This window comes from Enhydra lutris, unplaced genomic scaffold, assembly GCF_002288905.1.
Source record: "Enhydra lutris kenyoni isolate GAN:26980312 unplaced genomic scaffold, ASM228890v2 scaffoldscaffold39, whole genome shotgun sequence".
NCBI classification, from domain to species: domain Eukaryota; kingdom Metazoa; phylum Chordata; class Mammalia; order Carnivora; family Mustelidae; genus Enhydra; species Enhydra lutris.
Genome location: NW_019154123.1, coordinates 9,131,748 through 9,150,023, shown reverse-complemented (window position 1 = coordinate 9,150,023; position 18,276 = coordinate 9,131,748). Strand labels below are relative to the sequence as shown.

Below are 18,276 nucleotides of genomic sequence, written 5' to 3'. Positions count from 1 at the left end.
CATGTCAGTATGTCTGTAGGAGAGCTTCCAAGTAGTGCCCTTCAGTCAAAGGGCATGAACGTGGCAGTGTCTCTTCCCACACAGGGTATATGAGGCTGTGTGTTTCCTCACATCTTGGTCAACTTTAGATACCAGTGTCAACCTTTTATTTATTTATTTTTGCCAGTTTAATTAGTCTGAGGAAATATGCCACAGGGCTTTTAATTTTTCATTGCTCCAATACTAGTTACTTGGACCATTTTGTTGGTTTATTTGCCTTTTAGCATTTATTTTTCTTGGAATCCTGGATTTGCGAATTTTTTCAATTAGACTGTGCCTTTTTCTTATTGTTTTATAGATGATCTTGATATATTCTGAATATTAATACTTTGTTACATATGTTATAAGTAATGATTATGGAACTTATAGATTAATTTAAGGAGAACTGTTAGGTTTACAATATGGTGTCTTCCTATCATGAATACTGCATATTTCCTTGTTGCAGTAAAGAAGTTCATCCAATCTTTAGTAGAAAGTTGTAGTTTTCTGTATATAGATCTTACTCATCTCCTTGAAGATTGGTCCCTAAGTATTTGATGGCTTTTGCTATTAGGGTTTTTTTTTCCCTTTACAGTTTCTAGGTGTTTATTGCTGAGAAAGAGAAAAGTTCCTGAGTTTTAGATGTTGATCCTATTATCCAGCTGATTTATTTATTTCTTTATAAGTTATGATAATCTCTAAAGATTGTATGCCAATTTTTATAGTTTTGTGTACTTCCAGGACAATATATATTTTTAAAAGACTTTATTTATTTGACATAGAGAGATCACAAGTAGGCAGAGAGGCAGGCAGAGAGAGTGGGGGAAGCAGGCTCCCTGCTGAGCAGAGAGCCCATCGTGGGGCTGGATCCCAGGACCCCAAGACCATGACCTGAGCCAAAGGCAGATGCCCAACCCACTGAGCCACCCACGTACTGCACCCACTTCCAGGGCAGTACTGAACAGTGGTTGTATTGAGGGCTTCCTTGTTTTGGTAACTTTAATAGGAATGAGGTGTCTCTCTGTTTAGTATAATGTTTATTTTCAAGTTAAGATTATTTTCTTCTATGACAAATTTGCTATTTTTAAAATCAGAAATTGATATTGAATTTTATGAAAATTATGAATTTTATGAATTTTATGATATTGAATTTTATGAATTTTATGAATTTAAAGTTTTTTGGAATCAGTTGTAATTATTTTTTCTTAATTTGTTAATTGATTAATTTGTTTGAAAGGACTATCTTTGCATTCTTGTAATAAACTTTACTTAGTTATTATGTGCTAAAATGCATGATTTTAATCGTGTACTATTGTATTTAATTTACAGATATTTTATGTCAGTTTTTTGTGTGTGTGAGATTGGGCTAGTGACTTTTTTGGTGTTTTTTGCTCTCTCTCTGTTTTTGTGTCAGGGTTATACTGGATTCATAGAATGACGTGAGTTTTTCATCTTTTTCTAATGTTCTGAAACAATTTACAATAAAAGGAATAGTGTGGTCCCTGGCTGTACAGTATGGTAGCCACTAGCCACAGATGACCATTGAGCACCTGAAACAGGACTAGTCTGAATTGAAATGTGAGGTCATATATGCCTTGGGTTTTGAAGACTTAGCATAAAAAATATGTAAATTGTTTTATTAATAATGTTTTTATTCTGATTCCATGTTAAAGTGGTAATATTTGGGTGTATTATGTTAAATAATCTTATTATTTACTTTTCTTTTTTTACTTTTTAAAATGTGGCTACTGGAAAATTAAAAATTTTACTTATTTACTTATTTATTTTTAAAGATCTTATTTATTTATTTGTCAGAGAGAGAGAAGAGAGAGAGATGGGTAGAGGGAGAAGTAGGCTCTCCGTTGAGCAAGGAGTCTGACAGGGGACTCAATCCTAGAACCCTGGGATCATGACCTGCGCCAAAGGCAGACACCCAACTGACTGAGCCACCCAGGTGTCCCGAAAATTAACATTATATTTATTTTGGCTAGCTCTTGAAAGTTAACTGGAACTTACCTATAAAACCATCTGATCTTGGGACTTTTTTATATCTTTGACGACCTTTTCATTATCTTCTAGGGTTGTCAGAAAACTTTACTACCTATTAAATGAGGTTTGATAATTTCTGTTTTCCTAAGAAGTCACTTGTTTCATCTGGTTTTTCATAATTATTGATATAAAGTTCTACAGAGTACTTATTTTATTTTTTATTTTTTTTAGATTTTATTTATTTATTTGACAGATAGATTGTCAGAGATCACAAGTAGGCAGAGAGGCGGTGGGGGGGGGGAAGCAGGCTCCCTGCTGAGCAGAGAGCCTGATGCGGGGCTCGATCCCAGGACCCAGGAATCATGACCTGAGCCAAAGGCAGAGTCTTTAACCCACTGAGCCACCCAGGTGCCCCCAGAGTACTTATTTTAGTTATAAATCTGTAGTTTTTATCTCCTTTCTCACTCTTATTTTTTCTCTGCCTTCATTAGAGTGTCAAGAGTTTGTTTATTTTAATGGTCTTTTCAAAAATTCAACAATTTATTATACTCGTTAGGTATATGATATTGTTTGTTGATTTCCCTAAATTTTTTTTTACATTAGTTCCTTTTGTCAATTTTTCTTGAGTTTATTTTGTTACTCTTTTTCTAGATTATTGAGTTGAATGGTTTATTTTTAATCTTTGTGTTTTCCCCATAAATGCATTTAAGGGTATTTGTTTTCACTTAAGTGTTGCCTTGATCATTTCTCATAGATTTTGATATATTGTGTTCTTTTTTTTTTTTTAATTGCGTTCTTGCTAGGTGATTATATATATAGAACCTGGCCATCTCTTTCTCTTTACTTCTGTTAAAATAAATTGTCCACCAAGATCACCCAGTAAGCCTTTGAATGACTTCCCACTGCTCTTACCTGTAGTGGAAATGGAGCCAATTTATTCTTTGAGGAGCATAACTTTTTATGTAATTCATAAGCTCTCTAGTCTTTTGTTCAGTAAGAGCTATAGCCTCTTGCCTAATGATTGGGGCCAGTATCCTCAAACTACTTCCATTGGTTGCAACCTCTTCAAGTCCTTGCTTTAAAGTACTAACTGTCATAGTTCATCATGACCTCACCATTCACCTTAACAGAGTTCTCCTTGCATGTTATCATTATCAGAGCCACCATAATCTTTATTACTACTTCCATTAATTCAGAATCTGCCTCTATTAATTGCTTAATGCCCCCAACAGTCCTGTGAGATAGGTATTTTAAAATCCACTTTATAGACTGGGAAGCTTGGAGGGGTTAGTGATTCACCTAGGTTCACATAGTAAGTGTTGCAGCTAAGATTTGAAACTGTATTTCTATAGTTCCCAAGTCCTTTCCTCTGGATCATGGCACTGATGTTGTCTGCTGTCACCTGCAGCTCTTCTACCGACCTCAACCTAAGCTGAAACATTTTGCCGACCCACCTTTTGCCTGCATTCCTTCACCTGTTGCTGCTGTGAGTTGGACGAGGGCAGGATGTTGAGGGGCTGTGGAGAAAGATTTAAGAGCCCTTGCAGGAGTGCGTAGTGAGAATGTTTTCTCAGCGTTTCCTGGCAGTCTCTTTTGTGATGGTGAATAGTCTCAAACTTCACATCTTTCCCCTGGCCCATTTTCTCTATCTCCGGCCTCTTTGCTCCTCCACAGGCTGAGAAAGGCAGTATAGCCTGAAGAATGTTCTAGTTCATAGGTTTTGCTGCTGGAAGATCTTGTCTCTTTCCACACGACTATTTGGGAAGATTTCCAGGAATCCATTTACTGAGCAGAGCTTCAAGAGGAATTGGTATGCATCACTTATTTGATTCAGTCCCAGAGTATTATTATCTCTTCTAGGCTAGTGGTTCTCAACCTTTCGCTTTTAATTTAGGTTTAATTTTTTTTTTTTTTTTGTTAGAGAGAGTGAGCACAGGTAGACAGAGTGGCAGGCAGAGGCAGAGGGAGAAGCAGGCTTCCTGCTGAGTAAGGAGCGGGACTCTATCCCAGGATTCTGGGATCATGACCTGAGCCGAAGGCAGCCGCCCAACCAACTGAGCCACCCAGGAGTCCCGATTTAGGTTTAACTTTTAATATAAATACCATGACTAAAAAAAGCAAGGGACAAGCAGAGATCTCTAAATGATAGGCTAAAAAAAGGGGGGGGGGGTAATTCTGCAATGTATTTGTTTATAGTGATAATTTTAGAATTTTAAACTATACATGTTCTTTTATCCCCTTCATAGAAATCCTAGAAAATTCTGACACAGAGAAGGTGTTAACTTCTCTCTTTTCTCCTCTGTCACCCAGCTTCAGGAGAGTACCACTGGTCTCAAATTCCATAAAAATGTTTTGGAGAAAGCAGGCACCTATATATTTAACTATACATGAGGTGAGGGGCAAGAAGTATGTTCCAAAGCACACACATGCTGTTCTTCTTCAGAAATGAACTGTTCTTCCCCCCTCCTTTCATCCCATGTGACGGGTCCCTCGTCTGTATAAGTCTTCCTGACATGTTCCAATTAGTGTGTGTGAGTGTGTGTGTTTAAGATTCTATTTTTGGTAATCTCCACATCCAAGGTGGGGCTTGAATTCACAGCCCCGAGATCTTGGGTCGCATGCTCCACCAACTGAGCCAGCCATGCACTCCAAGTGTGTGTGTTTTTTCATGGGTCCATTACTAGTAACCCTTCCGTTTAGATCAGAGATGCTCAGCTTTGTCTACACATTGGCATCACCAGCTTAAGAAAAATGCTGATGCCTGGTATCTATCCACAGAGATCGTGAGTTAATTATTTTGCAGTCAGATGTGGGTATCAGGCTTAATGGAGCTCGCCAGTAATTTTAATATTAATTCCAATATGCCTCTAAGGTTGAGAACTGCTTAACAGACTAAGCAAGCCAGGCACCCCTAGATTTTTATTTCTGCAGAAATTTGTTGTGTCCGCGGTATCTGCTCCTATGATGGACATGTAGTAGGGGCTCAGTTAGTGTTTGCAGAATGAATAAATAGTGCGAGAGAGAGTAGGAAAGGTTCACATTCTGTCTACGCTTTTTCCTCTGCATTCTTCCCACCCCCTCCAAATACAGAGAAAACAACTCCCTGTTAGCACCGTCTTCTGAGGTAATCCATTCCTAACACAGTGTTAGGTGAAAAGCTATGGTATGAGCCCATGGACTTCAACCCCAAGCACGATATGGAGAAATTTCTTACCTGTAGACTCAAACCTTTGAACCAAAAAGTGGTGTTTTGTTGAGGTTGATGGCCCGTATAGAGAGGCCCGTGTAGAGGCCCACATGCTTTCGGGTTGATTCAGAACAAGTTGGCTTCTCAAGCTTCCTTGGAAGGAGGAATTTCATCTCACTGGGTCACGGTCTCTCTCAGAATCTGGAGTTACAGATACTGGCTGTGGGTGGTGTTATTCTGTTCCATACAGAATTCCTACCAGTTGTCCTGCCTGCCCATGGAAAACCTGCCAAAGGAGGGGACTTAGGCTGTGGTTGCTGATGTGCCCAGATGGCAAAGGCCATCACGTTTGTCAGAAGCTAATGTGGTTACCTAGGTGAATGAGGACAGATTCCCAGATTACATAATTCCTTGGGGTTTTGAGCTGAATTTATTACCCACCTGACTCCTAGCCTTAAAGCTAATCTTGGGCCTTAGTAAGTGTTGAAAGTCTTAACTAGACAACTTGGCATCTTTTTGGTAATTCCAGGGGAATCTTGTGTTCTTTTGGTGGGCCTTGGTTAAGGTATTGGAGTTCTTTTCCATCTAGATATTAAAGAGATTTATAAATTCAGGAAAGTATGAATAATTAATGTGCTTCCCTGTGTAACAGAATATGTATTTGATCCTGGAGTGGAGGTAAAAAATGTAAGGAAATAGGATGATTTGCTCCTGTAAGTGAGTGACAGAAAAATGAATGCTTTTGTGAGTAATGCCAAAGGAAAAGAGAAAGTGGGGAGGCTTTCTACACTAGGAAAGGAAAAAAAAATAAAAAAAAGAAATGAGTTTGAAAGCATCTGGCCTTGTGTCTTTGTGTTCTCTTCCTATACCCGTTTCAAGCCCAGAGGATCCTGTTTGGGAAAGGAGACAACGGGTCATGTAACCAAGCTGAAGTACTGCTAATTGCCTATGAGACCTTGTAGGATTCCTCCTACTTCCAACTCAGCTCTTTCCTTTGCTCACTGTGCTCTATGCATGCTGTTCTTTGCCGTTTGTTGAGCGAGCCAACCACTCTTGGCTCTGCCCTGCCTGTTCCCTCTGTGTGGGATGTTCTTCTATCATATATCTAATGGCTAACTCCCTCTGCTCTTCAAGTCTTTGCTTTATTGACACTTTCTTAAAAAGGCCTACTTAAGGGGCGCCTGGGTGGCTCAGTGGGTTAAAGACTCTGCTTTCGGCTCGGGTCGTGATCCCAGGGGTTCTGGGATCGAGCCCCGCATCAGGTTCTCTGCTCAGCAGGGAGCCTGCTTCCTCCTCTCTCTCTCCGCCTGCCTCTCTGCCTACTTGTGATCTGTGTCTGTCAAATACAAAATCAAGTAAAATCTTTAAAAAAAAAAAAAAGCCTACTTAAAATTTCAGATTCTGGGCACCTGGGTGGCTCAGTGGGTTAAGCCGCTGCCTTCAGCTCAGGTCATGATCCCAGGGTCCTGGGATCGAGTCCCGCATCGGGCTCTCTGCTCAGCAGGGAGCCTGCTTCCCTTCCTCTCTCTCTGCCTGCCTCTCTGCCTACTTGTGGTCTCTGTCTGTCAAATAAATAAATACAATCTTAAAAAAAAAAAAATTTCAGATTCTGCCCTACCCTTCCCCATGCCTCCTTTCCCCATCACTTCTTCTTTCTTTCCATAGTGCTGTCACTTTCTAATATACTGTATAATTTGTTAATTTGTGTTGCCTGTTTGCCTCATTCTCACTATCCCAAGGACAGGATCTTTATTCATTCCCTTTCCATACCTAGCAAAAGTACCTGGCACGGAGTAGCCCTTCAAGACATACTATCGAATGAATGACTCAGTATGCATTGTAGTTCTTTGGCTTGGAAATTAGTTCTGCAAACTCAAAAAGGTTTTGGGCCATTGCTGTTGCTCCTTCTAGGTTTGGTCTGCTGTATGTAATTAATTTGTTGGGACTATTATCATCATCTTTCCTTCTCTAGCCAAAGGCTTTTTTTGGAAGGGGCAGTAGGATCAGACCAACTGCTCAGAAAAGCCAGAGGCTGTGTGAGACCCTTGAAGTAGATATTCCACTGCTAGGAGAGTCCCCAAGGCGAGTGGTTTCCTCCATCCCTACAAAGACTATAGGCATGCATGTAAGTTCTCATGAGAGTCCTTCTCAAAAACATGGCCCTTGAGAACTTTCCAATCTCTGAAGAAGTGGATGGCTCATTATAGGGAATTTCAAGGTCCACTTCAGCTTAATAATGAGCACTATGGTTAACCTTCAGGTCCTGATGCCTTGGCCAAACAGAAGAGGGTTGCTTGAGCTACTCACGGGGGCTTTTGCTACCAAGTTGCTGATTTTGGTCTTCCCTTCACTGTCCTCATTGGGTTAACATGTGAGAAGCAGTCAGGTTGGGCTTGCCAAGGATTCATAGGGTTCAGCTTATCTTCAGAAGCATAGGGAACTTATCTTCAGAAGCATGTTTTCCTTTCACCTTGGCCTTCTTGCCTTGCCAGATATTTATTCTTTCTTTCCTTACTCTCTGAGACATACACACACTTCAGAAACCGTCCCTATCTTGGAGAATTTTCTGTATGAAGTTGAGGTAGCAGCCGTTCTGTCATTTTCTGCACATCAGACTTCTACCAGCTTCAGCCATCTGCTATGGGGTTTGGGGGTTTAGGGGCTGCGGGGGTGGGAAGCAGGGAGAAAAGACCTGTGATCAGAGATCTAACACATAGCCCAAGCACAAAAATCTGTGCGATTTGTTTTGTTAGAACAGTGCTATTCCGGAGAAGAAGAATGTGAACCGCATATGTAATTTTAAATGTTCCAGTAGCCACATTTAAAAAGTAGAAAAGAAACTAGTCAAATGAATTTTCCTATTTTTTATTTAACTCCATGCATCTAAAATACTACATGTAACCAATGTGAAACATGGGTCAAACATGTCACCAGTGTGAAAAGAATTGACAAGTTTTTACATTAGTCTTCTAAATCTGGTACATATTTTATATCTGCCGCACATTTCAGATTGGACTAGCTATATTTCTTTTTCTTTTTTTTTTTTTTGAAGATTTTTATTTATTTATCAGAGAGAGCGCAAATGCAGGTAGAGAGGCAGGCAGAGGCAGAGAGAAGAAACAGGCTCCCCGCTGAGCAAGGAGCCCCATGCTGGACTCGATCCCACAACCCTGAGATCACGACCTGAGCTGAAGGCAGCGGCTTAACCGACTGAGCCACCCAGGTGTCCCAAGGACTAGCTATATTTCAAGGGCTCAACAGCCACCTGTGGCTAGGGGCTACCATATTGGACAGTGTACACAGAAGGCTCTCACCCACAGTCAGCTGTGTTACATTTTATTTTTATGATTGAAAATTGTTGACATCTTTCTATCCTTGTCCTTCACTTTACACCCAACACTCCACAAAAAGGCTAAATCATAAATCATATTCACTGATCTCAAAGATGGTAGGGAAATGTGAAGCGTAAGGAAGATTTCTAGTAAGGGTTGCTAAAATATTAAATACTGGTATTCTGGTACAAGGAACCTGAGAAGTATCAAGATGGAAACCCCTGACTGCACAGTGAAGCCCTCTCCATCATGTAGCTGGGAGCCTACAAAAGACTTGGAGGAGCTAGCAAATGTGGCCTCGAGCTGGGTGTGTGTGTCCCTCCTCGTTTCCTTGAGGTTGATAACTTCCTCAGTTTTGTGGATTTCCTTCCCCGAGTCCATGGGGCAGAGTTGCAGCTGGAGCCTTCAAGTATGCAAGGCTCAGTCATGGTGGAGGCCCCAGCCGGGTTCCAAGGACCTCTGGACAGTGTGGCTTGTTGCCTTGGCCAGCTTTATGGATGCGCTTTCTCAGAACTGACCACTTCATGGACATTTGCTTGGGGGCAGTGGTATCAAAGGGCATGCGTCGGCTGTCTGAGCTGCAGTTCTCAATTCCAGCTAGCAGAAAGGAAACCAGCCAAGACATTAAAATCCAAAATGTCTAGATCAAACAGCCTCTTTGCATTTTTCTATTTTTATTTTTTGTGCATATGTAGGAAATTTTGAAGTCAGGAGTGGGGAGGGTAGCTGTCCTATAACTAGTGGGTATTGATCTCACGGAAAGCATTGAGTCCATTGCTGCCTGTTAAACAATTTTTATCTCTGTTCCTTTTTTTAGGCCGAGGAGTCTTGTAAATGTAATGGCTGGAAAAATCCCAACCCTTCTCCTACTCCCCCCAGAGCTGACCTGCAGCAAATCATTGTCAGTCTAACAGAATCCTGCCGGAGTTGTAGCCATGCACTAGGTGAGTTCCGAAATATCTTCAAGGGAACTGTAACGATGTCACTATTGCCTGAAAGTTCTAACTTACTGAATTTCGTGGGTTAGCCTTACTTGCGTGCTGTTTGCCTCTGGGTAACAACAGAGTCTGTTTAGTCTCCGGAATTTGTGTGACAAGCCCTGTGCTGTTAGCACTGCCTTCTTAACCATCTCTTCCCGTTTTCCCCGGAGAGCTGGATTCGACTGGGGGATTGCCAGATAAGATGAAATGTGCCAACTGAGCTAGCTGGTGTAAAGTGTGCCAGGTCCTGATTCATTCTGATCGGGGCCTGAGGGTCTTTGATCTCTAGGATAGAAAGCTCGACCAGCTGTTTTTTTTGTCTAATTGTTACTACTACTACTACTACTATTACTATTATTATTATTATTATTATTTTCTGATTGTCTGAACTTTCTGAAAGTGCTTCATTGTATCCTTGTATTCTTTAGTTTCCTGCTTCTGGTAGTTCTCTATCTTCCTCAGGGTTGTGTTTGGTGAATGTTTTCTTGTGTTTTCCCTTTCAACCTTCTTATCTATCCCTGCAAGATAATCATTGTCAGTTTGGCAAGATAGACTCTGCCAGAGTTGCTCAACAGGACTGTGCTAATATGTTCTTGTCCTGATACGAGTTTTAAGTTAAAAATTTTTAAATTGTGTTTGGTTTGGGTAGATAAAAGTTAACGGTAGTTTTCCCTAGATATTAACATTCCGATTCATACAGGATCTGCTTGGGATATTCTACTTTTCCACCTTCAATTACCTAGTCTCCCAAAGAACGTTTCTATGTCCAGTTTACTGTCCAGGCTGCTCCTGATAGAACATTCTCACTGAAGTTGCTTACCACCCCCCCCCGCCCCCCGACCATTTCTAAGTTGGTGCCTTCTTTTGGATGTTCTCTCTCTTTCAAGCTGCTCGGTGATATCAAATGGTTCAGTGTCAGCCTTCAAGGTAGCACAGTGTCAGGCCGAGTCTGAAATTTTATTTTGTACTCAGCTGGAGAGTATTTCAGTACTTAGAGAGTAGAAAAGTAGATCATGTGATCTTCCCAGGAAGTTACTGCACTGGACTAACCTTCTGAGAAAGGATAGAGAGAACCTTGATCTCACAGAAGAAATAAACACACCAATAATTACAGCATTATAATAACTGGCATCTAAAATAATGTAAGTTCTGATTTTTGAAACAGCCGGTGCAAAGGAAGAATTCCAGAAGTCACAGAACACCTTTGCTTATAACCTACCTTTTTCAAAATTGATCCCTGAGCCAGTGCCCTTTAGAATTTGCCTCAGGAAATATGATGCAATATGAAGCTGGCTCAGAAACTTCTTAAGCCCTGGGCTCCAACTGTATTTGGTATTGATTGGGAAATCCGATTATCCTACATCAATTAACATTTAAAAACAGAGTTCTCTTTCTTAGCTGAGCAGATTGTCTCCATTCTGAGCATGTAAACAGACATGAATGCCCAAAGGCAGAAATGGCCTTTTACAAAGAAAAGCCAACTTTGTTCTCTTTTACATTTCTTAGCAAGCTTTGAAAACAAATACCCTTATTGGGTGATATATAATCAAGAATGGAAAAAAAAAAAAGTACATATCCTTTGACCTGGCAAATTTCTGCCAGAAATTTAACCTACCTATAAATTAAGATGTGCCCTCAAAGAACAGTTAATTACAGCCACATTAATGATATTAAAAAACTAGAAAAAACCTAAATACCCCAATGTAGGAGATAATTGCTTGAATTATGAAAATCTATATTATAAATTCAATATGGCTATTAAAAATGATATATTTCCCAATATGGAAAGGCATTCTTAACATATTATAAATGAAAAAAGCAAGTCATAAAGCTGCTTAATTGGAAGTTTTATAATTTAGGACTAAATTAAGGCTCCAACAGCCCAATTTCAGATCTTGGCTCTCCAACCAGTCACTGTCCATTGTGTCATGTTGTTCATCTGCCTGGAGCTCCATTTTCTCAGCCCTGAATCGAAGTTCATAGTATTTATCTCATAGAATTGTTGCGAGGCTTAAGTGAGATAAAACATATAAAAACTTTATAACAGTACCTGCAAATTATGATGCATTACTCTTAGCTCTTTTTGTTAATAGTGGTGTTCCCATTACTACCAGACTTCTTTCACTTCAACCAACAGATAGGAATTCTGCCCAGCTTAAGTAGGAAAACAGTGTTTATAAAAAGGTACCGGGAGCTCCCAGAAGCTGAAAACAATGGGAAACCCAGTTTCAGTCTGGTCCGGGGAATCTCAGAAGCATAAATTTGTGGGCCTTCTGTCCAGGACACCCTGACGGGGTGAGGTCCATCGGCCCCTGTCCCTATGAGTATGCCGTCCCTAGAGGATGGGATCTGATTGGTGTAGCATTTGTCACGTGCCCAACCCTCATTGCACCCTTAGGGAACTGCATGGAAGGTGGTCATTCCCATGCAGGCAAGCTGACTTAAGAACAGCATCATGGGGGCGCCTGGGTGGCTCAGTGGGTTAAGCCTCTGCTTTCCGTTCAGGTCATGATCCCAGGCTCCTGGGATCCAGCCCTGCATTGGGCTCTCTGCTTAGCTGGGAGCCTGCTTCTGCCTCTCTCTCTGCCTGCCTCTCTGCCTACTTGTGCTCTCTGTCTGTCAAATAAATAAATAAAATCTTAAAAAAAAAAAAAAAAAGAACAGCATCTTGAGTACAATCTCATTTTATCAGTTTAGAAAATATGACATATTTTAATATGTACTAATAGGAGCAGCTCTGGTGGGATCATGTTCAGTTGCTGACAGTGCTTTTTCTCAGGGTATTGAGGTTTATAGGTGTTTTAAAAATATTTTTCTCCCTCTCCTCCCCCCACCATCCCTTTTCAGTCTGCTTTCTTAAAATTGAAATGTCTGTGCATTTTCAAGCTCTTGAAATTATTGGCAGAATGCCATAGTTTATTTATTGGTCTTATTATCGGGGCTGTAGAAAACCTTTTTCAGAGGTTATGCTTCCTCTCAAGCACACCCCTCCACTTTAAAAAAAACTTTTGTTATGGAAAAGCTCCCACATATGTAAAGTTAGAAAGAATAGTTTAATAGGTGCCTTGTACTCATCGCGCAGCTTTAAAATTTGCCAACATCCGGAGCTCCTGGGTGGGTCAGTGGGTTAAGAATCTGACTCTTGATTTTGGCTCAGGTCATGATCTCAGAGTCCCGGCATCAAGCACTGACTCAGGCTCTGTGCTCAGCTCTCTGTGCCAAGAGAGTCTGCTTCAGATTCTTTCTCTCTCTCCCCCTCCCCTCCCCCTTGCTTGCTTGCTTGAGCCCTCTGTCTCTCAAACAAACAAACAAATAAATTAACTAATTAACTAACTTTAAATAAAAATTTGCCTGTTTCCCTCCCCTCACTTTTTTTTTTTTTTGGCCAGAGTATTTAAATCAGGTTTCATACATTTTGTCCTGTTTGTGCAGATTACTTCTTACATATTACCAGCAAAGTAGAGATTAGGGTATAGGGAATTCTGTTAGGCTTCACACAGGTCTGCATCCTGGGATGCATTTAAATTTGCATACACTGTCCTGATTTCCAGTCACTCTGCTGGGTATGGTGAATTCAGTCTCCAGTGATCATGCACATGGGTCAACCTAGAACATTCCTGTCCTTACCAACACATAACCTTCAAGCTTCTCGACTGAGAGACCATGTCTGTTCTGTAGCTTTGCTGTTGGGTACCCATTTCAGTCATACATTTTCTCTTGACAGTGAGCTCTGGTTTCATGTGGTCTCCTGAAGGTTAACTTCCATCCCAGGTGTCCTTGGTCTGCCATCATTGGATACTCCTCTGTGTCTTCTGGGTATAAAACATTCAGTTTAATGTTTTATAAATTAGGAATTAGGAAGCAAGAAATCTAGACTGGGCTCAGCGGTTTACCAATCTCTTAACTTCTTTGCAGTTTGGTGTCTTCATCTACAGAGTGAAATGGTTAGTCTAGATCCATGCTGTCCAGTGTTATAGCCACTTGCTACATGAGCTAATGAGCACTTGAAATATAGCTACTCCAAATTAAGTTGAGCTTTAAGTATAAAATACCTGCCAGATTCTGAAAGCTCAGTATGAAAAAAGGGAGCTATCTCCTTAATATTATTGTATGTTGAAATGATATTTTAGGTATATTGAGTTAATGAAAAAAATATATATATTTTTTTTATTTGACAGAGATCACAAGTAGGCAGAGAGTCAGGTAGAGAGAGAGAGGAAGGGAAGCAGGCTCCCCGCTGAGCTGAGAGCCCGATGCGGGGCTTGATCTCAGGACCCTAAGATCATGACCGGAGCGGAAGGCAGAGGCTTTAATCCACTGAGCCACCCAGGCGCCCCTGAAATATATTATTAAAATTAATTTCACCTGTTTCTTTTTTCAGGGTTGCTAATGGATGACTTAAAATGACACATATGGCTCACATTAATTTTTTTTGGTTAGCACTGGCCTAGAGCTTTCAGGTCCCCTCTCTGAAATTGTTTCTTATTTGGGATTAGTACAGTCAGGTTCAGTTTACAGAAATTCAACAAAGGGTCCTAACACAGCACTTCAGTGGCCCAAACATTTCTCTTTATTTTAGTATTAATAAAAATTCCTTATTCGGGAACTACTTATTTAAATAACAATCTGGTTCTGTGATCTGGAAGGAGGAAACGCCATTGTGATCAAATCACGATTGGAATTTTTGTTGTCATTTTGGAGTCCATTGTTCTGAACTATGCTAGGACGTACTGATTATTAAATTTGACTAGTGATAGTTCTTTGCAGTTGTATATAGGAGGGTTTTTTTTTTTTTTTTTAAGATTTTCTTTTTTTTGACAGAGAGAGAGATCATAAGTAGGCAGAGAGGCAGGGAGAGAGAGGGGGTAAGCAGGCTCCCCGCTGAGCAGAGAGCCCAACACAGGACTTGATCCCGGGACCCTGACTGAGATCATGACCTGAGCCGAAGGCAGAGGCTTAACCCACTGAGCCACCCAGGCACCCCAGTTTTGTTTTTGTTTTTTTTTTTTTTTTAGTGCCATCACTTTTTCTGATAAACATAGACGCATAAACATGGGTCATGTAGACACTTATATTTAAACATTGCAATGGTAGACATTGACAGGTGCCTCCCCTCCAACCCCTGCCCTGTGGTTATGTCTGCTTACCTGCTTATTTACAGTAGAAACTTTCTAAGCAAAGTAAAGACTACCATGGACCAATTACACTAGAGCTTACTTTCTTGACTAGGAGTAGGTATGAAGGGACTATGAGTGTTTTTCTCATGGACTGTTTCAAACATTTAAATCATAAGTAAATCATTTTCTTTAGCCTTACCCATTTGCATAGACCTCTACCACTTAATCACTCCTAGTTCCCCTTTATATTTGTACTGTGCAGATGCCAAGTGAATATAAATAGGGGGCCTGGCACTGCCATCCGAGTCAAGTCATCATATTTCTCTTGGCTGGGTGTCCTCTGTTTTTGTTTTGTTTTGTTTTGTTTTTTTAAGTTTTTTTTTTTTAAGATTTTATTTTTAAGTAATCTCTACACCCAACATGGGGCTTGAACCTACAACCCCAGGATCAAAAGTTGCATGCTCTATCAGCTGAGCCAGCCGGCTGTCCCTGTTTTCACTAATTCCATCTTTTACACATGGGGTTTAAAGTGGTCAGGAGCTGTGAGTCTGGGACAGCAGGAGTTAAGCGGGTAAATCTGGTAATATTTGTTCTCCTCACTTGATGTAAGTTACTTTTCCCTACCTTCCTTGGGTCACGAAGGCCTGTTGACTTTCTCTCTGTATGCCTCCTTCCAGCCCTGCCTGAATTCAGGTCTCTTCTCTGTGTTCTTTGGTTGTATATGCAGCAGCACCTGGAGTCCCCAGTTCCATCCTTGTGCACCTGGCTTCCCAAGAAAGTAGTGATCCAGTCCGATCTAAACATTCTCCCGTTTAGCCCCTCTGAGCCTCCCACTCTCTTCCGGATGACGTCCGGCTTTGGCTGAGCCTGCAGGATTGTTCTGGCCTCTACTGTCTGGCCTTTCCCCCAGCCATCTCTGCTGCATTTTGGCCACCAGGCTGCTCCTTGTTCTTGGCATGTTCTTTGCCCTTTCTCCCACCTCTGCTGTAGACCTGGAGGCTCACACCACCTGCCCAGCATTTCCTTCATTCTCCAGGGGAAGGCTTCTCACCTCCAAGGTTTGACTTGTCTAGAGCCTGGTAGAGAGAATAAAGGTTTTCTTGGGGCTGCATTGCAGTGTTTGTTCCTTGTATCACTATAATTATTTATAATTATATATATAAGATATATAATAAATGATTATATAATCTGTAATTATATATAATTTATAATAATTTATTGTAGGCTTTCTGTAGGAGACTAAGATTAAGGACTGACTTTTTCTCTAGTTCCTAATCTGGTCTGTTCCTTGGGCATAATTTGGATTATTCCTTCATTGATAAACACTCACTGAATTCAGGAGTACTAAAAAGATACCGGTTGCATTTATTTGCAGGGGAGCTCTCACAGTTTATAGTCCGTGCCTGCACTGTGCGTAACAGTAGCTGCTAGTCTCCTGTGGCCGCTGAGCTCTTGAACTGTGGCGTGAATTGATACGCACCGCAAGTGTAAAATGCACGCTGGTTTTGTAAAATGACAAAAGAATGTACACTAGTAATAATTTTGTACATTGAGTTCATGTTGAAATGAAAAATCTGGTGTGAAGTTAAATAAAATGTATTAATAAAATTTCACCTATTTTACCTTTCTAAAAGTGGCTGCTAGAATATTTATATGTACATTTGTGGCTTGTATCCTGTTTCTGCTGGACTGAACTCATCTAAAGGGCTCTTAATCTTTAACTTCTCTTTTTCTCCATCCAGATCTGAGATTTCAAAAGAGGAAACCACTTTTAAGTGATAAACTTTGGCACGTCAGTCAATTCAGAAGGTTTCATTGAAGGAATTTGTTTTACCTCTTTTAGCTTTGACCTCAAATTCCCATGAGCACAAAATGTGTTTGAACAGCTTACAAGGGCTGCGGATACTGTGCTGTTTGCTTTCTTTCCAGTGCAGAGGAGCGGAGACATGGTAGCGGCCTGCCCAGCTGCTGCCTGTTCACAGCACAGGGCATGTGAGGACTGGCAGGCTGTCCTCAAGAGAAGTGCAGGCCAGTGATCCACAGGGTCAGAGCCGAGAGAGGGTCCCAGCATGTGGCAACAGTGTGCTTCCTGTTCCCAGCAAGGCGACAGCTGCACCGTGATCCTTGGCTGCAGGCGTTTGGCAGGTCTCCCTGGGGCACCCTGGGCCTTTGCCAGTCCGGCACAGCGCTGAGAGGTGCCACGGTACATCCTCCTGGAGCGAGAGAAAGAGAGCAGAACCTCCCACAGTCTTCTGGCTCCCACCTTCCCCCTGCTTCCCTCGGCTCTCTACACACGGGGGGCACTGGGCGAAGCCATGGGTGACGAGAAAGAGTGAGCTTTTCCCACAAGTCAGGGGTTGGCCCGTTTGGGGTAATGCTATCCATGCTTTGTACCATAATCTCAGAAGACTATTTGAAATGAAAGCAGGGTCCTTTCTATTTGATTATTCAGTTCCAAGTGGATGGAAGATTAAAAAAAAAAACCAGACTTAGAGAAAAATCATGAGAAAAGTAACAAAGGACATCTCCAAAGCAAAACCCCATTTTGCTCACATTTACCTGTTGGTAGCATTAGGCCCTATTTGCCTTTTTTTTTTTTTTTTTTTTAAATATGTGTGTGTGTAGATCTATATATATATTTTTCCTGGATCGTAAGAACTGATGTTGCATATACATCGTAGCCTTTTCCTCCTACATAAATTGTATATTTCCTAAAATCAAAGCTATTCTTTTACCTAACCTTAGTTCAGTTACCAGCTTAAGTAAATTTTAGCATTTATGTCATATTTTAATGTACTGTTTGTATTCTTTTATCAGTTGGCCCAAAAATGTTCTTTATAGCATATTTTCCTTCACAGGTAAGCATCCAGTCTAGAATAAATGTGTAGTTAGTTGTCATGTGAAGGAAAACAGTTTGTCTACTCATACTCAAAACCTTTCCAGAATACTTCTGGTGCCAAATGTGTGGGGTTTTACACACGAGCAATTCTCCAGCCCTCCAGTGCACAGCTGGAGGGTATCTTGCAAATTCTAACTCACTTCTACACTGCCTATAGTTAGTGCAGACCCCACAGGTTAACGGCTCAATCCCTCTCCTTCCTTCACTTCCGATGCCAGTTGCATGTCCCAGTTTTACCTGTGCTTCTGACCAACTGGATGTAAACTGGGAGATTCCGACGACCCCTTCCTGGGGTTGGATAATTTTCTAGAGCAGCTCACAGAACTCAGGAAGAAGGTTTGCTTATTTGATTACTGGTTTATCATAAAGAGATGCCCAGAGCAAGGCAGGGGGAAAGGAGCATGAAGTTCCAAGCACACCACTCTCCCAGCACCTTTCTGCAAACACCCTTTGGAAGTTCTCCAGACTCTTTCTGTTAGGGTTTGATGGAGACCACATTATGTAGTCATGATTGATTGCATCTTTGACTATTAGCGATTAATTTGGCCTCCAGACCACTTCTTATCCCCATCATAGGTAGGAAAGGTGGGGCTGAAAATTCCAACCCTTAGTGACTTCTTTGGTTTCCCTGGCAAACAGCCCCCATTCTTCAGGGACTTTAAAAGGTCATTAACAGAAACTCAGGTGTGATTGCAAGGGACTTGTTATGAATAACAAAAGACTCTTCTTTCACGTTATTGCTCTCATTACTTCT

The 18,276-nt window shown here is 41.1% G+C and overlaps 1 protein-coding gene across 2 annotated transcripts in view; it reads left to right on the top strand.

Annotated features, from left to right (window-relative positions):
- Positions 1 to 18,276, top strand: part of LOC111155064 (lysine acetyltransferase 2B) — a 101,666-nt gene that overhangs the window by 22,173 nt on the left and 61,217 nt on the right. For both annotated transcript variants that reach the window (XR_002641117.1, XM_022515096.1), the window contains exon 2: positions 9,344 to 9,470. Coding sequence is in view for 1 of the 2 variants with exons in the window: in XM_022515096.1 (XP_022370804.1) it covers positions 9,344 to 9,470 (127 nt within the window). In the remaining variant the exon portion in view is untranslated. The remainder of the gene's footprint in view (positions 1 to 9,343; positions 9,471 to 18,276) is intronic.